The sequence below is a fragment of the Vigna angularis genome, chromosome 6 (genome assembly GCF_016808095.1).
Source record: "Vigna angularis cultivar LongXiaoDou No.4 chromosome 6, ASM1680809v1, whole genome shotgun sequence".
Lineage (NCBI taxonomy): Eukaryota > Viridiplantae > Streptophyta > Magnoliopsida > Fabales > Fabaceae > Vigna > Vigna angularis.
This window is the reverse complement of record NC_068975.1, coordinates 20,824,465-20,846,903: the sequence shown is the minus strand read 5'-3', so window position 1 is coordinate 20,846,903 and position 22,439 is coordinate 20,824,465. Positions and strand designations below refer to the sequence as shown.

Below are 22,439 nucleotides of genomic sequence, written 5' to 3'. Positions count from 1 at the left end.
TGTGTAGAGTTGGTAAGTTTAGTTTCCTTAAGTCTTGTGCAATTCTAAAACTCTTTGACACATGCAAACAACAATTTGGGTTGCATGTGTTTATCAGTTTTCTCTTCTCAATTCTGACTTTGTTCTTGGTCCTTTGGTTGGTCTCTTCTCACAAATCAGTGAGCGATAGGTCTTCTTAGGATTTTCTGGAGGTGTGAGCAAATTTCTGGAAGCGTAGAAGATTTTCGTTCGGTTAAGAGGTAAGGGAAGCTAGTTAATTTAATTGATTGGTTGATGATGTATGAAAATGTTGTTTGATAGTTTTGTAGGTATGTGAAATTGAATGTTTGAGTGTTCAACATTGTTTGTGTGGGATGATAATTGCTGTGGTTTTTTGAGTTGTGGATTATGCAGAATTTGGAGTGATGTTAGTAAGGTTTAGGTAATATTGGATAGGTGTAAACTGGTAAATTCTAGGGTGTTCTTTATTCTGCAGAAGTTATGCAGAATTATGCAGAAAGTTGAGCGTTCGTTGTTGACCGCTTGGTCACGTTCAGGTACTCAGTCATTAACTAGGTTCGGTCTCTTTAGAGCCTTCCTAGTTCATGACCATTCGGTTTCGAATTAGCGTTCGGTTTAGTAGTAATCGGTTTCGTGTTAGTGTTCGATCTTAGTATTGCTCGATTTCGAATTAGCATTCGGTTTAGTAGTGTTCGGTTTCGTATTAGTGTTCAGTCTTAGTATTGTTCGGTTTTATATTAGTGTTCGGTCTTAGTAGTGCTCGGTTCTATATTAGTGTTCGGCTTTATTAGTACTTGATTTCGTACTAACGTTCGGTTTTGTACTAACGTTTGGTCTTAATATTATTCGGTTAGTATTGGTGTTCGGTATTAACTACGTTCGACTTCCTATGGGCCTTACTTGTTAATGACCATTTAGTTGTACTTTAGTGATCGGTCTTACTGAAGTATTTGGTCTAAGTTCTTAAGTTTTCGGCCTAAGTTACAAGTGTTCGGTTTAGCTCTGGTAATTCGGTTATTCTAGTGTTCGATATCACCATAGTATTCGGCCTTACATTAGAGTTAGATCCTTAATGGTGTTCGGTCACTTCTTTAGCCTTACCTATGGATCGTTCAGTCATGTTCTTTGCGATAGTGAGAAACCATTCGGTATCCAAGGTCCGCAACGTGTTCGGTATTGCGTGTGGTTTCCATTGTTGTTTGATCACTTGTTTAAATTCAATTACATGAATATGTATGAATAATGAAGTGGATATTGTTATAAGGTATGATGTTCCAACTGGTATGAAAGATAATTCTAAGGAGGAATGTCTTAGTGATTGGTTATCAATGTGGTGGTAAAGTATGAATATGGACATCGAAATCCACGGTGTTCATCCTGACATTCTAATGATTACCAAGTCTCAAGTAGAGATGGGTAAGTCATGTCGTGAGAATAGCAAGGGCCCTAGCCGAGGGGGGTCCTACGGTGAGTGATAATGGGTTAACCTCGTGTGGCAACTGATGGGTTTCGAGTTACTACACCCACGAGTGCACGAACGACCAAAGCTACATATTCATACTAGTCCGGACGGTCAAGTTAAAGTAGTCGGTCAATATGTGTTTATATGTTTTATACATGAGTATGATTATCTTATTTGTCTGTTTGAATCGTACGCTCACATGACTATTAAATTACATTAACTTACCCTTCTTTTCTGTCTTGTATATGGTGCCCGTTCGATATTTCTTCCTTGCAATGATCATCCTGTGGGTGTGACTAGAGGATGTCGAGTGTTCGGTGGAGCAGGCGCTGGATGGAGAGGACCCAGCTGCTTAGACTAGGACCGATCGGTTATGTGGATAATTTTGTAGGGGTCAATCGGTCATGTTTATAGTTTTGTATTAGGGTAGAATTTTTGTAAAGTCTAAAATTTATAGTCATATTATTTTGTGACTACTATAATATGGTTTATAACTATATTTTGGGGATGTTACAAGAATTGCCAAGGAGAAAACATGATTTGCGCGAGATGATGGGGACACTGGATTGCTTCTGCATCGCGGCGGATGTGTAGTTGTTCGCTGCTGATTGTGTTTCTAGATGAGGGGAGAACTCGCGGTGGAGGTTTGAACGACTCTGTTTGTGGCGCGAAGAAGAGGCTCTGGGTGGTGTCATGTTTCGCTCTACGGCAGCGGCGGCAAGGTTGCTCATGGTGGTGGTCTCGACGGTACGGTATAGTGAAGGCATTGACGGCGGCTTGCGGCATTGACGCCTTCACCGCGAGAGAATCGGAGGTGTGGTGTCGTTGGATGTGGCACTGACTTGTTTGAGAGCTTCCAGCACTTGCAGGATTCGTGGCACTTTCTCTCTCTCTTCCATCGATCTTTGATTCCAATTTCTCACTAATCCCAATCAATTTTCTTCCACCCATTTTTATATTGCATATTGAGAGTGAAGATGCAAAGTTTATGCATTTTGGGGCTTTTACAGTGATAAAGAGAGGAGCAGTGGTGAATAGAACAGGAACGATTTAGGGTTTGCCATTTTGGGGTTTTTACGGTGCTAGTTGGCAAAGAGAGGTTAATCATGGCTGATGATGGCTGATGATGGCTGATGAAGTTAACGGAGGATGAGATGCTCTGTGGGTGAGGAGAAAGAAGCTTCTAGGGTTTTTTTTACTGTTGCTTCCATAATTTTTCTATTTTTTTAATTTACTAAATTTCATGTCATAATTTAATTATTTTCACGTAATAAAATATTCACCTCAACATATACACTGTCATCACATTTTAACGCCGTCTGTCAAAACTTAATGGATAGGGTTTAATTGGCTTAATTTTTCAAATATTTGGACCCAATTGAAAGATTTTGCATATATATGGATTTAATTGAGACAGTTGAAAAAACGAGTACTCATTTGAGATTCCCAACAAATATGAGGATTATCCGAAGGTTTAAACCTAAGTAAAAATAATATTTTAGATAAAGAAAAACAAAAAAAAATAGAGAAAATAAAACATTCTGATTTTTTTTCCAAAACATATTTTATAGTGTTTGCCCAAAATATATTTTATGTAGGAGTATTTAAAAAAATCGTTCTGAAAAGCATTATATGAGTTTTGAAATGGTTGTTTTTTTCAAAAGTGCTATTTGAGGCAATTAATTCCATAATATGTTTCCTAATTTTTGTAAATTTTATTCGAAAAATTTGGTTCAAAAAATGTTATGAAAAGTTTGTTCTTGAAAGTTTGGGGAATGTGTAATTTAGAAATCATTTTTTCAAAGGATAAAATGGTTATTTTGGAAATTTGAGATGATGAGTGAAGAATTAGTGGAGTGGAAGAAGTCAGACTCATGGGTTGATTATTGACCCATTTTTGTATGGGCCTTATGTTCCTTTCATTATGTCGGTTTTTGTTATTTACATCTCCTAATTTACTAACCATACTTGAATAAAAATTAAAAAACATTTTAATATATCCACCTTCAATATTATATAAATATTATTTTTCACCTATTTGAACTCTATTTCTACACCTTCATCTCCATTATTCTTTAAATCCAAAATTTGCACCTTGTCTTCCTTATCCTAAACCCTATGTATTTTTACGTTTATTTTGCTTTTCTATTAAAAATAATTAAATATCACATAATTTCATTTTTTATATTGAATTCAACTTTTCCGTCAAATTCAACATGAATATCGCTAGTTTTTCACCAATGTAATATTGACATATTGTGCAACATAATCATATAAAGTATATCGTGTGCTAAATATATTGTATAATGTGTTTGCATAAGTTACAAATATCAATATAACGCGTTTGTTTGTCAATAAAAATATTTTCGGCTTCTTCTAATATTATCAAAACTTACCTTAGAAAACATACACCTATCTTGAGAACTTTTATAATAACGCAAAGTTTTAGAAAATACTTTCATTATGAATATTTTTTTTAAAAGGGGTTTTGATATATTTTTTTCACCATGAGTCAAACGTTAAAAACTTTAAAGGATTTCAAGTTAAAAAAACACGTGTTGAAAGAATAAAGGGAGTTCAATAAAAAAGAAAAAGAAATGAAGGGAGAGTTATGTTCATAAAATAAGTGAGGTAGTTATTAATCTTCACACAAAAACTAAGAATAGCTAATAAATAAAGATAAAAAAAGCTAAATTTAGACCCAAAAAAATTAAAAAATAAGAGTTGTATAATATGATCGTCTAATTAACCATTATTCGAATAATCAATTATATTTCGAATAATTAACGAATGAGTCCAACCAATTATCAGTCAACGAGTTCGATCAAGTTCATTTTAACTCACCTTCAAAACAAAAGTGTTAATATTTAAGTGAAAAATTGAAATGTAAAATTTGAAGTATTACATTAAATAAAATAAACATGATTGAAATTAAGTAATATTTATTTTAAAAAGAGAATAAAAAGGGGAAAATAAAAAAGAATGTTAATAGTATATTGTGAGGTGGAAGAGGAGTTAGAAGTGTTGGTGGAGGTTGAGGTCTTTATCGAATATAAGTAAAAGCAGATGTGGAAGAATTTTATGATTATACGAATTGGTGTTTTCTTTACCAATGCTTACGTGATACCATTTATTTTGACCTTCAATTATTGTTTGTTTGTTTGTTCTACTTTCTAACCAAAAGTTTAGGTTCTTCATTCCATTCAAGGGACAATAGTCCTACACTACACTACACCAATCAATTTTTCTACAAACTTCTTCGATTCCATTTTTTCAAAATTAAGGATTACGAATTCAATTGTTTTAACAAAATTACCATAAGAAATTACGTGTGTGAAATTATTGATTTATGCTTATCATAGATAATGTCATATCGATTTTCTTGAAATAGATGGGCTCATAATTCTAATAAAAATAGAACAAATAAAAGCACAATCAAGTGTCCATTGTTTTTTTTATAACAAAAAATAATAAAATTATTATTATTGCAATTATAAAAGTAAATTAAATAATTAAACATATATAAGAGACCTATTTGAGATGATCTTGAAAAATATGGATCTTCGAAATGATTAAACTTATATAAATATATCATTGGTCCTAAATAAGATAAGTTTATAATTTTTTATTCAAATTAAGTGTAGGGATATGCTGGTTTTAAAACAAATAAAAATCACTCCATGTTATTAGGGACTTAATAAACAATAAATAATTATATATAAATATATTTTCTGGGTTAAATATGTTTTTAGTTCTTTAACTATCAAGTGTTTTTATTTTTAGTCTCTCTCCCAAACTTTGGTACATTTTGATTCTTGTCCTTAAGGAAACTGTAAATTTTTGTCCTCCATAACTAAAGGCATTAATCTTTTTTCCTAACGTGGCTAACGGTGTGCCACGTGGAAGGCCAATTTAAATTTTGTTTCTCACTCTAATTAAAATTAAAAGAAAGGAAAAACATTAAATTGTAGGGTTAAAACTAGAATCTCTTCTTTTTTTCTTCATTCTCCAAACACTCTTTTCTTCTCCATCTCTATTCAGCCATGGTCCCCTCTTTATCCTAGTTTATGCAAGAATCATCTCGTCATCATCCTTTCTACCCTAAGATTTTCTCAACCAACCTTCAATACAAGAGATTTCAACTCATTTCCAAGTTCCAAATTTTATTCAAACCCAATTCTTACAATCCATAGAAAAACATATTTCCCTAAAAATATCGTCGTAATTTTATTCATAACTGTTCTTTTACTTTGTTTTTCGAAAAGAACAAAGGGAAACATTTGAAAAAAGTTACATGTGTATCGATGGCTTTGTACACAACCCCATATGTACCTTCACCCAAAATCTCACGCTTGAGATACCCATCGACTACTTTTTTGAACAGATCAAGTTCTGACATTTTTTTCCCCAAATTTGGCAAAGAAGATGTAAAGAAACTATCAAACACAACTAAAATTCAGCAACAAAATTACAAATTTACAAGTGGGTCATCTAGAAATGGTAGGGTTTCTGGTGGGGAAATCACAATTTACCTATTGCAGTTGAAATTCAACCGGAAAATTGAGAATAAACAAATGGGTTACTGGAAAAGGCTATACTGAAAGAGTGTTTAGTTGACAGTGTTTTACTCAGTGATGTGTGAGAAGATAGATAGAGAGAAACTGGGAAGGAGAGGAGAAAAAGTATTACCAAGTGTTCACCATGGCTGATTGGAGATGAAGAAGAGAAGAATGCCCAGAAAACCCTTGAACGAAGAAAAAAAAATATACCAGTTTTGACCCTACAATTTAATGTTTTTCCTTTTAATTTTAATTAGAATCAGAAACAAGATTTAAATTGGCCTTCCACATGGCACACACACTGTTAGCCATGTCAGGAAAAAATTAACACTGTTAGTCATGGAGGACGAAAATTTACAGTTTCCTTAAGGAAAAGGATCAAAGTGTACCAAAGTTTGGGAGAGCGACTAAAAATAAAAACGCCTAATAGTTGAGGGACTAAAAACATATTTAACCCATATTTTTCCATATTAAAAGGATAAAAAGGTTACGTATTCAACCTGATTCAAAAATATTTGGAGTATATAACTAAGGAATATTTTGAACACTAAAATTTTGAATACGGTAATCTCTTTAAAGTAAGATGTTATAAAATTAATAAAAAAAACAAGTTAAATTTTATGTTTATCATCACTTATAGATATATTGTTATTATAGTTATAAAATAAAATAAACCTAATAATAATTATATTAATTCAACATTGAACATGAAATTTAATATATCACATATTAATTCAACATTGAAATATTCTATAACTCATAAAAACATACAATTATTTGATTCTAGACTCAATTATTTGGATACGATACTTTGACATAGACGTTAATAAAAATATACACTCATGATAATATTTATACTTTACAGAGTTATAAATAAGGGTAAATTAACCTACTACTACACATGAGGTTAATATTTCACTTCTAGAGTCTTTAATAAAGACCTCCTGCTATTGGTGTTCATGTGGTTGTTGCATTAATTGGTTGTTATTGGTGTTCATGTTATTGCACGATGTTAGGGTTAATGGTGGTATGAAAGTTTCTGATGTTGAAGGTATGATTAGATTGGAGATGATTAAGTTTTGCATTAAGGGTGTGAGTTCCTCTTGCAATGGGACTTCCTCTTTACATCGCAAAATCCAATTCAAATTCCCTTCCCCTTCTCACATGGCCACACTAGAAGCATTTGTTTTGACGAAGACAAAAGTTTGGGTGACAACTGACAAATGTTGAAACACTAAAAGAAATTTAGAAACAAAACTAAAAAAAATATATCAAAATACTAACACATAATCAGCTTTTAAAAGATGTTAATATCCATTTAAAAAGAATCACATTGAATTCTTTTGAATAAAATAAAATCTAAATTGAAGACAAGAAAATTGAAAAAAAAATCACATTAAATAAACTTCATTCATTCGAATCAAAATATCAATTTAATGTAAATAAATTTGTATCTCAAATTGCAAAATTAAGTTTCACCTAACTTACACAGTACAAGTTTTACAAGGAGTTAAATTCCAATTAAAAGTCTTATCACTAAAATGAGGATTAGACATCTGTTAACATGAGATAATATCGATAATGCATTATTATTGTTGTTATTACACAACGATAATCGTACTAGTAGTCACAACAGTAACATACTAATAACACAATTAGAAATGAAAAAAAAAAAACAAATAGAAACACTTATATTGAAAAACTCAGTGCTTTATTACTATTATTATTATGATACTGTCATCGCAATATATCATCAATAATAGCAGTAAATTATTGCTATGCAGATATCATCACGTTAGCCTAACATGCTTCAGTATTATTATTAGTAAAACAAGAAATTAATTGCAATAGTATGATGTGAAGTGCAATAATTAATTATATCTTGTGATAACTTTTTCCTCAAGGAACAATACAAGATAAACTTGTTTTTGTCTTTTGTCACTAATTAAAAAATTAAAATAAACACGGGATAATTTATTTTAAGTTCTTTATTCTGACCACACTTAACAGAATCTAATTGTTTAATTTATCTTTTTTAATGATTAATATATAGGAACAAAAAGATATATCCGGTTAAAATTGAAAAAGACAAATTTTATCATGAATAATCAACATTAAAATAGTTATTTTCGCATTCTAACCGAAAATTTAATAAAAATGAATAAAAAGTAAACATATTCAATATTTTATAATATAAAACACATTCCATCCTTACAATTAAAAATAGAAAATAATGAAAGAATTTAGAATTATCCCTCCAAAATATATATTGACACGTAAAAAAGAAAAAAATTCTCTTTGTTCACGTGTTACTTAATTATGAGCATTTTTTTTATGTATTTTTTTTTCTTCTATTATGGTCTATTGTTGCAATGTCACTCGTCGTCATATCTCCACCATCGCCATCATCATTAACTGAGTTTTTCTCTTTCTATTCCTCTTCACGTTTTTCCTCCTTTTTCTCTTTTTTATCATCTATCTCTACTTAATTTATAAAAAATAATCGTTAAATTAATGAGAAATTTGACATTTTTTTAATGAATTTTATATAAATAAGTCAAAACATTCAGAAATTTGATGTTATTTTATTGATAAAATTTACAAATAGAAAATTTTATTAATAATAAAAATTATAAATTATCATTGGAAATATTATACAAATTTTAATTTACCAATGTTATCAATAAATTATTTATTGATGGACATTTTTGTTGATAGTTGAAATTTCTAAATAGGTTGGTAAAATTTATGATAAATTTGGTTTTATAAACAAATTTATTTTCGTTAGTAAAATTTTATTTGTAATTATGAAAATTCTTGTAGTGAAAAAGGATTGATCAAGAGGTTTTGTGTTGAATAAGTTGTTAAATAATTTTGATATATCAATTTAGTCATTTGGTTCTATTTGAAGTAACTTTTGAATTAAATATAATACTTTTGGCATGTGAAGGAAGTAAAAGCTTTTGGTTAAAACAAGGTTGGTGATGTGATACATTTGTAAATTTTTCTAAATTATGGACACTTATTGGACAAACTATTATCTCGTTTAGTGAAGTTCATGTTTTTAAAATGTAGAGAGCTTAAATTGTTTTACTCATTAGGCAAGGTAGGTCAACCTTTTGAAATTAGGCGTGTAAATTGTAAGCTAAGCAAAATTCATTTTATTAAAAACCTGAGCTCAGAGTGGCTTGGTTGCAAAGTGAATTAATTTGGTAAGAGCTTTCAATACTTGGTCGTTGTATGAGTTAATCCCTTATCTAAATAAAATTCTTTTAATAAAAATTTAGATAACCCAAAGGGGATTACTTGCTAAGTGAGTCAAGTTTTGTTAGACAAGTATACATTCAAAGGTGTTTCGTTAAGTGAGTGAAAATGAACATTGAGCGAGCCACAATTTTAAAACACTCAAAGTCTACCTTGTTGGACGAGTAGGTGAGGCCACTTAGTGAGAAGGGATACGTTGAGGAGTAAAATCAATGAAATTAATTTAAAAATGAGTTTGATGAATTAACTAATATAAGAATATATGTATGATTGACAATGATGTATGAGGCATAATATAATAAGGGAGATGTTCCTATAATATATTATTTGTGTATGTAAGATTGAGTAGAGCCAAACCATGATCTACTGCTTTTTGTGTGAGTGTGTGTGGCCAAGTAAAGCAATGTACCCATAATTTATTATGATGTGAATGAAGTTATTTCTAAGGAGGAAATACTATATTGAGAGGTTAAAAGTTGTGTATTCAATGAAGATTCCGAAAAGATGTTATTCTGACTCTATTATTACCAGACTCATGTAGAGAAAAATATTAGGTGGTGATAGTTGATTGATGTTCTTGTGACCTAGATTGTAGTGTGAAAAAGAATTGTGTCTGATAGTTAATAAGGACTTTATCATGTCGTATGAGGAGGACTTTGTTTCTTGAGATGTAGCTTTGTATAATTTGAGATAGTATAACAGGTTCATAATCTCTGAGTCTAATTTTATGCATGCGTAGGGGTGAAAAAATGGGCTAGGCCCAATGGTCAGCCTATTAGCCTGTGGAGAAAAAGTTGGATCAGACCAAGATTTTTAATTTGTCAACTCGTATTAACTCGAATTGTTTGACGTGTCAACCTATTGGGTTGCATATCAAGTAAAACAAGCTGACTTATGGCTTGTAACAATGTTTTTTGTTTTTTCCTTTTTCAACTTTATTATTAGTTAACATGAATAATGAAAGTGATAACAAAGAGATAAAATAATAATACAATTTTATGTCTTGGCCCTAATGAGATGTATAATGCATCCAATCATAATGTGTCCCTACCGTTGGTTTTTAAATTTGATTTCTTTAAAATTTAGGTCATGCCCTTTCAACTTAAGCATTAAGCTATGTTGGAGTGATTGAGAGCATAAAAACTCTTGAAACCAAAATTCTTAAGAGTTGATTTTCACCAATGAATATGTGATTTTTATCTCCATACACTAATGTAGTGTACAACTCTTTATCTTTTCTCTTCTAATCAAAATTTAGTAGGTAGCCAAAGATAATCAAGTTTAAAAAAATCACAATTTTTTCTTTAAAAAAAAGGATAGGTCATTGGGTTGGTTTGTTAGCTTGTCACGACATAGGACGAGTTGCATTTTCTAAATCGTATTGTATAAACGGGTTGGTCCGTCCTGGCCAATTTTCAACGGGTCAAAAACTATCTGAGCCAAAATAGGACGAATTGGTCTGTTTTGCCACCCCTATGCACTAGTATTTTAGAATTTGTGTTAGTTATTATTGATGATCATATGATTTTGATTATTGAATGATATTAATTAAACAATTGATGGGATGTGAAAATGTTTGATGTGCATTTTGAATTATAAATGTGTTATACTTTTAAAATAATACTAACTTACCGAGTTTGTATAGTTTGTGTTGCTTTGACATGTAATGATTTATGTATGTTTAAATTTCCTATAAAGAGGAAATAAATTATATTTTGAACAACATCTAAGAAAAATTTCACATACACATCCACACACATTACACGCATGTGTGTGTGGAATGACATTCAAACAATATGTGCTTAAGTGCTACGTGAGGTAGAGACTCACCCAACACAATTTTCTCTTAAAATGGATGTTTGAGAATGAGAGTTTGCTTAATTAAGATAAATATGTTATATCTATTTTCTATATTTTAAAGTTGTTATTGCTCAAGCAAATAAGTCTTATTTTGTATAAAAAAAAATAAGGTTACTCAAGAGAGATAAATTACTCAAACAACATTATGATTTTATTGTCCTTTATGAGTGTGTTGTGACCTTTATGGGTATGGAGTAAAAGATACCTAATACCTAATGGTCATAATATTAAACATAAAACTCATTAAGGAAAGAAAATATTTTATGTCTTCCTGATGAGGTGGTGATAAAGTGAAAGAAGTTTGTATATCAAATCATTATATCTTGACATGAAAAGTTAATGATTCCAACATGTTATGTATGTTAATGATATGAATATAATGTTTCTAGAATGAAACTTAAAATATACCTTAACTTTACAAAGTTAGTTTCGTAAAGTAAGATTTGTATCTATTTATACATTATAATTTAGTTATATTTCTAGTTATTTTAAAATCTTTAACTTATCTCCTCATGCCAAGAATTGGACATCTTAAGTATGGGATTGGAGGAAACCTAAACCCGGCAATGGGTGATACGATAAAACTAAAATAATATATGATATAATACCATCTTAAAAAAGTAAAATTTGTGTATTACTTAACCTTATAAAACTAGTTTGTAAAGTGAAATTTACAACTACATGAATGTTATAATTTGATATATAAGATTTTCAAAATATTCTTTCACATTAAAGATTATACATCTTGAGTATGAAAACAAGATAAACTTAATAAATGTAACACAATTAATTTGACAGATCGCGTAACAATGAAATACACATATTTATATATTATAATTTAATTACATCTGATAAAAATTATTTATAATAATAATAATTTTTTAATATTTGATGGAAGTTGAGATTGTAACATAATTTTGTTTTGTTAAAAATAATTATAATAACACGGTTTTCTTTTTAAAAATAAAAAATAAAAATAAAAAGTAAACAACCATTTTTATGAACCTAGTAAACTAAAATAAAAAAGTGGTGTTTTAACACACGGTTTTGTTAATTTAAATTGAAAATTACAACATAAAATTCCGTTCGTTGTAATCACCAATTTTCTTATTCATTCTTTATAGATATTAAAAATCTTACATATTTTAATAATTTTTAAAAATGGTCCCACTCTTTTTTATAAAGAAAAGGAAAAACAATCGTACCAAAAGACATCCATTTGTTTCGTACACGAACCTTAATATCAATGGAATCGTGTTTCATCCCCTCCCACTATCTGTGAACTATTTTATATCACGGTCCATTCATGTTTCTAGTTCCAACATTTACTTCACATACGTTTTTTTTTCTTCCCAAAAATGAATTCAATGGTCGTGTCTGGGATTTTCTTTCTTCCTCAAATCTTAGCCATTGCTTTTGCTAGTTGAACAACGAATAATTCAAACTATCAATAATAAAAAATGGAATAAATCTTGCGATGAGAATATTGTAGAAAGAAAATGAAACTTTTTCCTTAAAAAAAGTAATACTTTAAGAGTTGGGGATTGTGAGAACTATATATGGATGGAGATAGATTAGGTCCTACATGTGGATTTATGGTTTAGCTTGAAATACTTAAGTTAGGTAATCTTAGATTTTTTAAAACTATGTTAAATAATAATAAAATGTTTAATTACATAAATATTAAAATAGAGTACCATGTAAACTAAAAATATTCTAATCATTTAAAACAGGATAATTTATAAATAATATATATATATATATATATATATATATATATAATATTCTTAATTTTATCACTTATTTAAAAATTTAAATTTGAAACAAGTTTATGTAATATTAAATTCTTTTATTTATTTTTTTAAATTGTGTCTATTATTATTAAATCAAGTAGTACATGATCATTACTTATTAAATATTAAAGTAGTGATTTTCAAATTTAATTCAACCTCATTAAATTGTTTTTAGAAACCTTATGTTTGTTCGCATTTATATATATATATATATATATATATATATATATATATATATATATATATATATATATATATATATATATATATATTATAAATTGGTTGGTATTGTTTTCGGTAGATAGGAGATATTTAATTTATTATTCTCAAGTTAAGAATATAATATCTTCACATTGAAAACATTAAACACAAAAATCGTGAGAAACCCACCAAGTTTTAATCTAATTCGTATTTACTATGATAATATATTTTTTATGCTTATATTATAAATTATTCTTATTCCAATACTTTTACGAGTGTCTAATATTAAATAATGGTTATTTATACAAGTAATGCTCTTTAGTCATAAATGACTAGAATATGTATGGTTAAAAAAATATATAATTATTAAATAATGCTTATTGAGCCCACATTTTAATATATATATATATATATATATATATATATATATATATATATATATATTATTGAAAAAGCAATTTTCTTATGTAATTATACTCGAAAGTGATACATAAGTTCCACCATATGTCAAATAAGTAATTAACTCTTTTGAATTACAGTATTTTGGTTGTTTTTAATGGTTTTTTTTAATGACTTAGAAAACATTACATTGTGTTTTTGTATGAGAAAAAAATTGATAAACATTAAAAAACAACATAAGAGATGTATTGTAATCTGATAATTTTGTTTAAAAATGATAATTTTTTATGAGTAGGATAATGAGAATAATTAGGTCGATCTATAGGAATTGATAACTTAATATATGTTAAGTTAGGCAGTTTATAATTAAAAAATAATGTTAAGTTGGGCTTTAAATTATTAAGAAAGTTAGTTCTGTCGGGTTCAATTATTTAACTAAATATAATTAACACGTCTTATCAATATTATTATAATATTTTAAATTATAAATTTATTAATCTCACCTACAAAAAAGTTAACTTATTTAAAAATATGTTATGTTTTATTCAGAAGGTATAGCATAAATTTGCATTAGGTACCTATATTTGAATAATTATACGGAATAATTAAGTAATTAATTATATCTTTATTATATAAATAAGTATGCAATGTTATATGATTTTATAAAATAATAGTATATCAACCCTTTTAAATTTTAAAACTGCTTGTTTTAAACTAATTAGCTGTACTTTGAAGATAAAACCTGTGTAGTTTGCTATCTATATGGGATTAAGTTGCTTTTGAAATTACTTTTATGAATAGGTTTTAAAAAAATTACGTTTAGGACTAAGTCGTGTGTAATTGGTAATAAGTTGTGGTTACCTTTAATGATTTTTGACCTGTGTAGTTTATATCATTGGAGCAAAGAATGAATTATTTGCAAAAGCTAAAGTCATAGGTTTAAAAAATAACTCATTAAAATTAAATGTAATTAATAATACACTTAATTAAAGTTTGACTTTTACTTAAACTAAAGTCATACTTATATAAAAAAATATGAATAAAATGAATTACACGTTGTACACAACTTTAACAACTTTTTGGCTTATATTAAATAATACATAATTTAAAATATAAAAGAATTGAAAATTTTAAAGTGGTGTCTCAAATACGACTTTAAAAAATAATAAATAAATAAATAATAAAGAAGTTATAGTTGAGACATACAATTTCAACTTTTTTATTTTTTTATTATAAATTTATTTATTTTATTTTATATAAATAAATTTTTTAAATATTTTTTCTTAAATACGAATATAATAAATTTTAAAAAAATATTCGTATATATATATATATATATATATAATAAATAAGAATATATATAAAATATAATAGCCAAATTATTTAAAAAAATTGAAATAGGAAATATTTTCAATAAAGGTTTAGAGAACAAAACCTTAAAAAGGTCAAAAGAATTTATTAATAAAAATATTAAAAAATATCTCAAAGTAAAAGTAAAAATTATATAAAGCTTTAAAATATTTAAATTCTTCATAATTTATTAAAAAAATTAAAATATTAAATATTATTAAAAAACTTTAAATTAATAAAACAAATATCTCAAAACTTAAATATATAATTATATAAAACAAGACATAAAAGAATTTAAAAACTAATTAATCAAATTAAAAATAATATAAATAAAAATATATTTATGTAAAAAATATAAAATAACATGAGATGAATTGAAAAAAAAATCATGCTATTATTAAGGAAAAAAAATTATATAAAATAAAATAAATAATTTGCAATATAAAAAAATTGAAAAAGTTGAACTTCTATGTGTAAAGTACAACTTCTTTATTATTTATTTATTTATTGATTATAGTAAAGTCCATATACTAGATCAATTTTTTCAATTCTTTTATATTCTAAATTTAGTTATTTTATTTCATATAAATAAATTTGTATCTTAATAGTTTTGAAGAAGTAAATAATTGCATGATTTTTGTATAATTTATTTTCTTAAAGATGTTGTTCAATTTTTGTATGACTTTAGAAGTTTGCTTTTGGAAGAAGTTGCTTAACCCAAGCACAACTTTAATTTGAGTAAAAGTCATCCAAACCTTCTACCACTTTGATTAATGCATGATTAATTACATTAATGGAAGTTATTTTTCATTCCCAAGATTTCAACAATTATACAGAAAGAGTCCTGTGTTCTAACTATTTTAGCTTCACATGTCAAAAATCATTAAAGATGGTGATTACTTCTTCACAAAAAAATCGTACCAATAAAACACGATTTAATCTTGAATATAATGTTTTTTAAAAATCAATCTAAAAACATAATTTCAAAAACAAATTAAAATAGATTTGGTGAAAAATCACTGAGACATCTTAAAAATATTAATAGTTAAAAAGAGTAATAATAAAGATAAAGTTTAAGCATGAAAAAAATCATACAAAGGTATTTTCATAAAGTTGCATTCAATTTTTATATATGAAAACCACACTATAAATATATTTGTATTTAAATGTGTTTTTTAATTTTTATAAAATAATAAGTCCTGATTTTAATATTTGTAAAAAGGCGTTTTTATTTATTTATTCAAAAGTGAACTTTTTTAGTATTAATATTATACAACAACAATTAAATATTTAAGTTATACGTGAATAAAAAAACTAGACAATCATTTAAAGTTACCCATATTAATATTGTAATAAGTTGATATGTGTTAACAAGAAAGAATCTTTAAGGTTCTTGAAATAAATGTCATTAATTTATTCTAAATAAATATTAGAAATTTAAAAAATGAAAATTTAGAAATATAAGAATTAAATAAAATTTGTTTAGAAAAAGTAAATACATATTGAAAATAGTGTTTTCAAAATTTTATAAAACTAAATTTTTTTATAAGAACAACAATCAAAATTTAATAATTTTAAGAGCATTAGATATATTTAGATCTATTTTAAGTTTAATTTGTATGTATCATTAAGGGAATACATTTATTCTATCAATAAATAAAAAAATTGGATGCATTTTTCAATAAAATACTACAAAAATCAATGACATGTTTATTTTTTAGAATCATTTAAAACAAAATCTTGACAAAATTTTAAATTTTCATAAAGAGTACTGCAATAATTGAGATAGGAACACATAAAATTAGTAATAATTAAGTCATGAATTAATATAATCTTTTTCTTGAAGTACAAGTACATTAACATCAAAGTACAAATTTGTTAGAACTATCCTAAAAAGGGAGTTCTGCATCAACAAAACATGTATTATTCCAATGAGTAGTACCACTTTATTCACTTTCACACATTGCCCACAATTGCTCATTCTCTATCTATATCTCTGAATAACACTACCATCATCATCAACTTTAAACCTTTTTACATGAAATATTAGAAAAGCATCACCAATCTATGAACTCAAATATAGTAAGCATTGTACTAAAGAGAGTGACTGAAATTTTCAGCTCAATTTTTCTTTTACAATGCCAACAACTGACCCAATTAACCCCATTACACTGACAAGAAAACATGCAAAGCTGAATGTTCTTAGAACAATCCATTTTCTACTCCAAGCTGGAACTTTGTGCTGCACAAAGTACATCTCTACAGGGAAGTATATAGCCAATGGCCAGAAGTTTATGGCTCCTAACACTCCTAGAATTGCGTTGAAGTAAGGAAACAAGATTGCAACACCAACTGTTGTAATCACATAGGCTGTTCTAAAACAGAACCTGAAAAGGTTTAGCTGAAAACCAGGAACTAAAGGCAGTTTCACTTTGTAGAAATTGTTCACAAACCCACTGTTGGGGAATCTTCTTGAAGCCCATCTATCAGCAGTACTGAATATAGGTTGACTGTAAACCTGAGAAGAAAGCACACACATGATGAGTTGGGTGACATGAAAGAATATAATATATGTTGATACCAAAGCTTTGAATTGAAGACTTTCACTCTTTTTGAATTTAGAAAAGGTGAAGTAAGAAAAGAAAGTGGATTTATTCTCTCTATTGGAGAGTTACACTGTTTTGCAGGTTTATCTCACTCACTATATGGTGGATTCACGTTTCTGTTGTATGTTTTATGATTTTAAAGATGCAAGATCATGGTTGGAATGATGGAAGATAATGAATGATTTGATTTAAACAGAACTATTATTTATTCTTTATACTTGAAAGCTTGAATGTATAAACAAATCAAATTGCAAGTCTCGAAAAAAAATGTTTTTTTATCAGTAGTTTAATTGTATCACCTTTATTCAGAATAGGTCATATACAAACAGACAAAGGGAAAAATATTTCAATTCAGTGACGGATTAAAATAAGTTAAAATCCAAACACAGTTTTGTATGGTTACAGATGAAGTTAAAAAGCATAGCATGGATTGGTTTCTGTAAAGGAGCACATGTTTATGTCAGATGACTTGTCCCTTCGGATGTTATTTGTTTGTTTGTGCTTTTCTTATTACACTGTTGGAATTGTGAATCTTTAATGCTTTTTGGACATTAGGCAAACACAGAAAGATCATCTCATGTGCAATGAATAAGAAGGAATATGTTGTTTCTGTGACATTTTGTTTTTGATATGGAACGTTAGTATTACCTGATATCCTCCAATCAAATGAATAATGATGCAAACATTAGCAAGGTCAACAAGCCAGAAAGGCTCATAAAATCCAGACCCGTTCAAAAGGCCTGTCAAGAGATTTCCTGGTGTGTGATTTCCAAAAGCTGCATATCCAAAGCATCCACAGCACAGGTAGAAGAATGTTGTAATGAAGATTGCAACCATTGAGGCCTTTTTCATAGTCTGGTTTTCTGGTGGAGGAGACTCTAAAGTGTCCTTCAGTCAAAAAAATACAAATTCAAAACCTTGTTTCGGCTATAAATTATAATCTTTTTATCTTATGTAACCCTCAACACACCCAATTTGAAGATGCATGAAATAATAAGGTACCTGAATCTCAAGAAGGAGAATTGAGTATGGATAGGCAAAGGCAATGTCACCCAGTGCTTGGAAGACTGCCCAAAATTTGTCAGCAACTGTATCAGTTGGTATTCCTGACAAACTCCCCATAATTCTTCCATTTTCTGCAAGGTGTAACCAAAATCCTAAGAACCAATGTAGCAATAGCATGATATGGATTTAGGACTAATAGTTTTCTTTCAAAGCTTAATACAATTTCTTAGTTGTTATTAGTGTTGTTTTCCAATAAAGATTATACAAAGTTATGGAGATGAAATTCCAATAGCACCAACATCTAGAGAACTGTAAAGTTTTTTCCTTGTCAGGAGACTTGAAATGAGAAAGAAGAAAAAGAAAACTATCTGAACTAAAATAAGAACATTAAACTGTCAAAAGTTGATTGAAGATGAATCTTACTTATGACTGTTGCTATGCCAAGTCCTAGTCCAATGAATGAGTATGTAAAGGACATGATTGCGGCAACAACTGAAACCCATTCCATGTTATGGAGATCTGGTATGAATGACATTACAATTTGAACAACTCCAAACATCACCATATACATGTTCCCCTCAAAATGACAAGGAGCTTGATGCCCTTTCTTGTGAAAACAATTTGATTCCAGAATTGCCCTGTGCAGTAGAATGAATGGACATGATTCATAGGCTTATATGGCTACAGCAGAAAAACAAAGTTGGTTTTCTCATTTCATGAGGAAAGTACCCCAGACATGTTGCTGTGGTTAGAACATATGCAATACCAGTCCCATATAAAGTCAAAAATTGAAGGAAGCCAGCTATCCATGTTCTTTTAATACCTGAATAACAATAAACACAATTAGACATTTCAGTTTTCATTGCAGTTCATTTAAAGTCTATCTATCTATCTACAATCTGTCTATTTTTAACTTGAATTATAGTAGAAGCACATGAGAAAGAGTTCAATGTGTTACTACCAAGATAAGTTCTAACAGCATCCATGTAAGAGTAGTTTCTTTTCCCAGTTACAGGATCAGGAGTTCTGTAGCAATCAGACAGAAGGAATGAAGAAATATAGGTGACAATTGCACAACAAAGCAGGGCAATTGGCCCTCCAATCCACCCTAACTGAGAAGTGCTCCATGCAAGAGAAAGAACACCAGAACCAATAACAGCAGTAATGATATGAGCTACAGCACTCTTCAAATTCCCTGCCAGAACATGGAAGGATTAAAATTTAAGATTCAAATTCAAGAATACATCAAAATGGATTAGCTTGGGTCCTAGAGAACTTTACCAGTTCTTTTAGCATGTCCATCATCATCATAATCACCCGTACCACTTCTAGTTATTTGTAGAGAGCTTTTCCCATCCATATTTGTCACAGCATCCAATTCAATGCAAGCTTATGAAGATTACTGCATGTTAAACAGTTTAAAGGCTTAAACTAACAAAAACAAAGACAAACAGTGCTGCATCTACTTGAAATCAAAGTGAGTATATATCTTGGGAAAGTGCATAATTTTTCCTTTATGTGGAAGTGATTAGCCAAATCTACCAAAGTTAGTTGCATTATAGAGCATCAAGCACATGATAAGTTGCTGAAACAGTTTAAATTAATCTTAATTCTGCTAATGAACATGTGCATGAATGGCTTGCCTTTTGACAGTTTGTCAGTGTAGGCAGAGTAATCAAGAATGCAAAATCAGACTTAAACTTTTGAGGATGTGTTGCCTTACCTAACTAGCTTATGTAGAACAAATTACATTACCTGCTTTCTAGGCAAAGAGGAAGCTAGGGAAAATGTCTTTCCACACTTGGTCCAATGCAGATTGGGTTGAATATAGTTATAGGCTTGGAGGGAAAAGGAGGAAAAGATGCTAAGGCTTACGTAGCTTCTTAGATGCTTCATGATGTGTGATTACAAGCTAATTATTAAATAAGGTTTTTGGTAAGGCAGCCTTATATAACCATAATAATTGAGGAATCAGAAGTTATACTCACCAAGGAAATTTTTATGAACCCTTTTATTTGTTACTTTTTAACTCTTACACTGTGATCTCTAAACAGTAAAAAAGATTCAGAATCTGTGGACCAGAGAAGTCAAGTTGGAAGGTTGTAGGGTGTTCTTCAAAAAGACCAAGTGGTGGTGAAAAGTTGAAAACCATGTTTTTGCTGACTTTTGAATTGAAAGAACACCATTAGTTTCAGATCATGATCACACTCACACATCAAATTTGTCCCATGCTGTAATGGAAGTTCATTTCAACTTCTCTATCTTAACTTAGGCCACTTACGTCCAGCATCTTTCACCTCAAGGAACAACAACACACACTATTTTAGATTTCTCTTTCCGATTGCAGAGTACACAGAATCATTGAAGTAAAAGCAACATCTTTTTTCAGTTGAGTCACATCTAGTGTTGAAGTTTCTTTCCCTAAGTGTGAATGAATGAATGAATGAAATATCATATGTTTCATCATCCTAACAGCTAATGAATGCTTCTACTTTCTACAAGTTCAGGGACTTACCAAGCTGATTTCAGAGGATGAGACAATGAAAAGTCACAGAAGCAAACATGTTACTCTCTTTGCAGAAACTTGTAACTCTGTGTAACCCTCATGATTCTGATGAACTGATGCAGTATTTGGCTGAGAGGAATCTTTTGTGTAAGAGAGTTCACAAGATTAGACCATTTTATAACCATCCCAGACTTGAGGATCAGGATGATAGTCTCTATGCTATGGCTACCATACAAGTTCACAACCTGACAATATGGACCGTAGAGGCATCATTATTGGAACTATGTTTTTTAATAATTTTCAGTAAAACTTTGTAATGTGAGCTGAGAAAATTTTCACATAAAATGTGACTTTTGAAAGAGGTTGGTCCTTCTTCTCTGAACATGGACCCTTTGGTTAATTCCCAGAAATTTTTTCCCCAAATGCTGCAAACTTACCTTAACATGACAAGAACAAGTGAAGAAAAACAGACAAAAATGATAAATAAGGATTCTGAAATATTCACTGCTAACAGGTAACTAAATAAAATCAACAGTTTTAACTGCTCTGTTATTTACCACTTTTTAGATAAAATGTTTATTCAAAACCCTGTCTGTTAGGTTTTAATTTTATGAAAAACTTACTTATTATGTTTGAGTTTGTAAGGATCAAATTTAATATTACTAAATAAAAATAGATAAACCATTTTTAATATTTATTATATATAATTACATTTAATAATGTAATTAATATTTCAGACTAATAATATTTATTATATAAAAATATTAACGTAGTTTTGATTATTTTTAGTCTAAATTTTTTATAAATATATCAAAAAATATTTGTATTTATTTGCAAAACATATTTATTGCAGGAAACTAAATAAAATCAACAGTTTTAACTGTTGTATTGAGAATTTCAACAATACTTGGATATAATTGATATGATGTTATTAACCACTTTTTAGATAAAATATTTATTCAAAACCCTATCAATTGTTTCAATTTTACTCAAACCCATCCTTTTATAATCAATCGGGTCTCCTATTAAATAAGGGAAAAACTTCTACGAAAAGATGACTTGGATTTGGATTTAATAAAGAGTCGATTGTTTTTTTTTTCTTTTCTATAGTTTACTTATTCTTATTTTAAAAATAACATTTAGTTTAAGAAATATAATTATAATAAAGAATTTGTATTTTATTCCAAAACTTTTTCACTTCCCGAAAGATCAAATTACATATTACTAATTAAATAAATAAACCAAACCGTTTTTAATATTTCTTATATATATAATTACATTTAATAATTTAAGCAATATTTCAGACTAATAATATTTATTACATAAAATGTTAATGTAGTTTTGAGTACTTTTAATTTAGAAATTTTATAAATATAGTAATAAATATTTATATTTAATATTGATTATTGTGCTATTAAATATAATATTTATTAA

General features: G+C 28.5%; 1 protein-coding gene across 4 annotated transcripts; it reads right to left on the bottom strand.

The window, feature by feature from the left end:
• Positions 1-16,789: 16,789 nt before the first annotated feature.
• LOC108343434 (probable amino acid permease 7) lies at positions 16,790-21,242 on the bottom strand. 4 transcript variants are annotated; one of them, XM_017581714.2, is made up of 8 exons: positions 21,015-21,242; positions 19,781-19,901; positions 19,461-19,694; positions 19,229-19,322; positions 18,923-19,137; positions 18,497-18,630; positions 18,143-18,382; positions 16,790-17,406 (listed from the first exon to the last, which is right to left on the bottom strand). In XM_017581714.2, exons 2-8 carry the CDS (start codon positions 19,857-19,859, stop codon positions 17,005-17,007), a joined length of 1,398 nt encoding a protein of 465 aa, XP_017437203.1. In that variant the 5' UTR covers positions 19,860-19,901; positions 21,015-21,242; the 3' UTR covers positions 16,790-17,004. The 4 variants fall into 4 exon arrangements, with proteins under 4 accessions (XP_017437203.1, XP_017437205.1, XP_017437204.1 ...); XM_017581716.2 differs by lacking the exon at positions 21,015-21,242 and adding an exon at positions 20,223-20,421; XM_017581715.2 differs by lacking the exon at positions 21,015-21,242 and adding an exon at positions 20,255-20,420.
• Between the last annotated feature and the right edge of the window lie 1,197 nt (positions 21,243-22,439).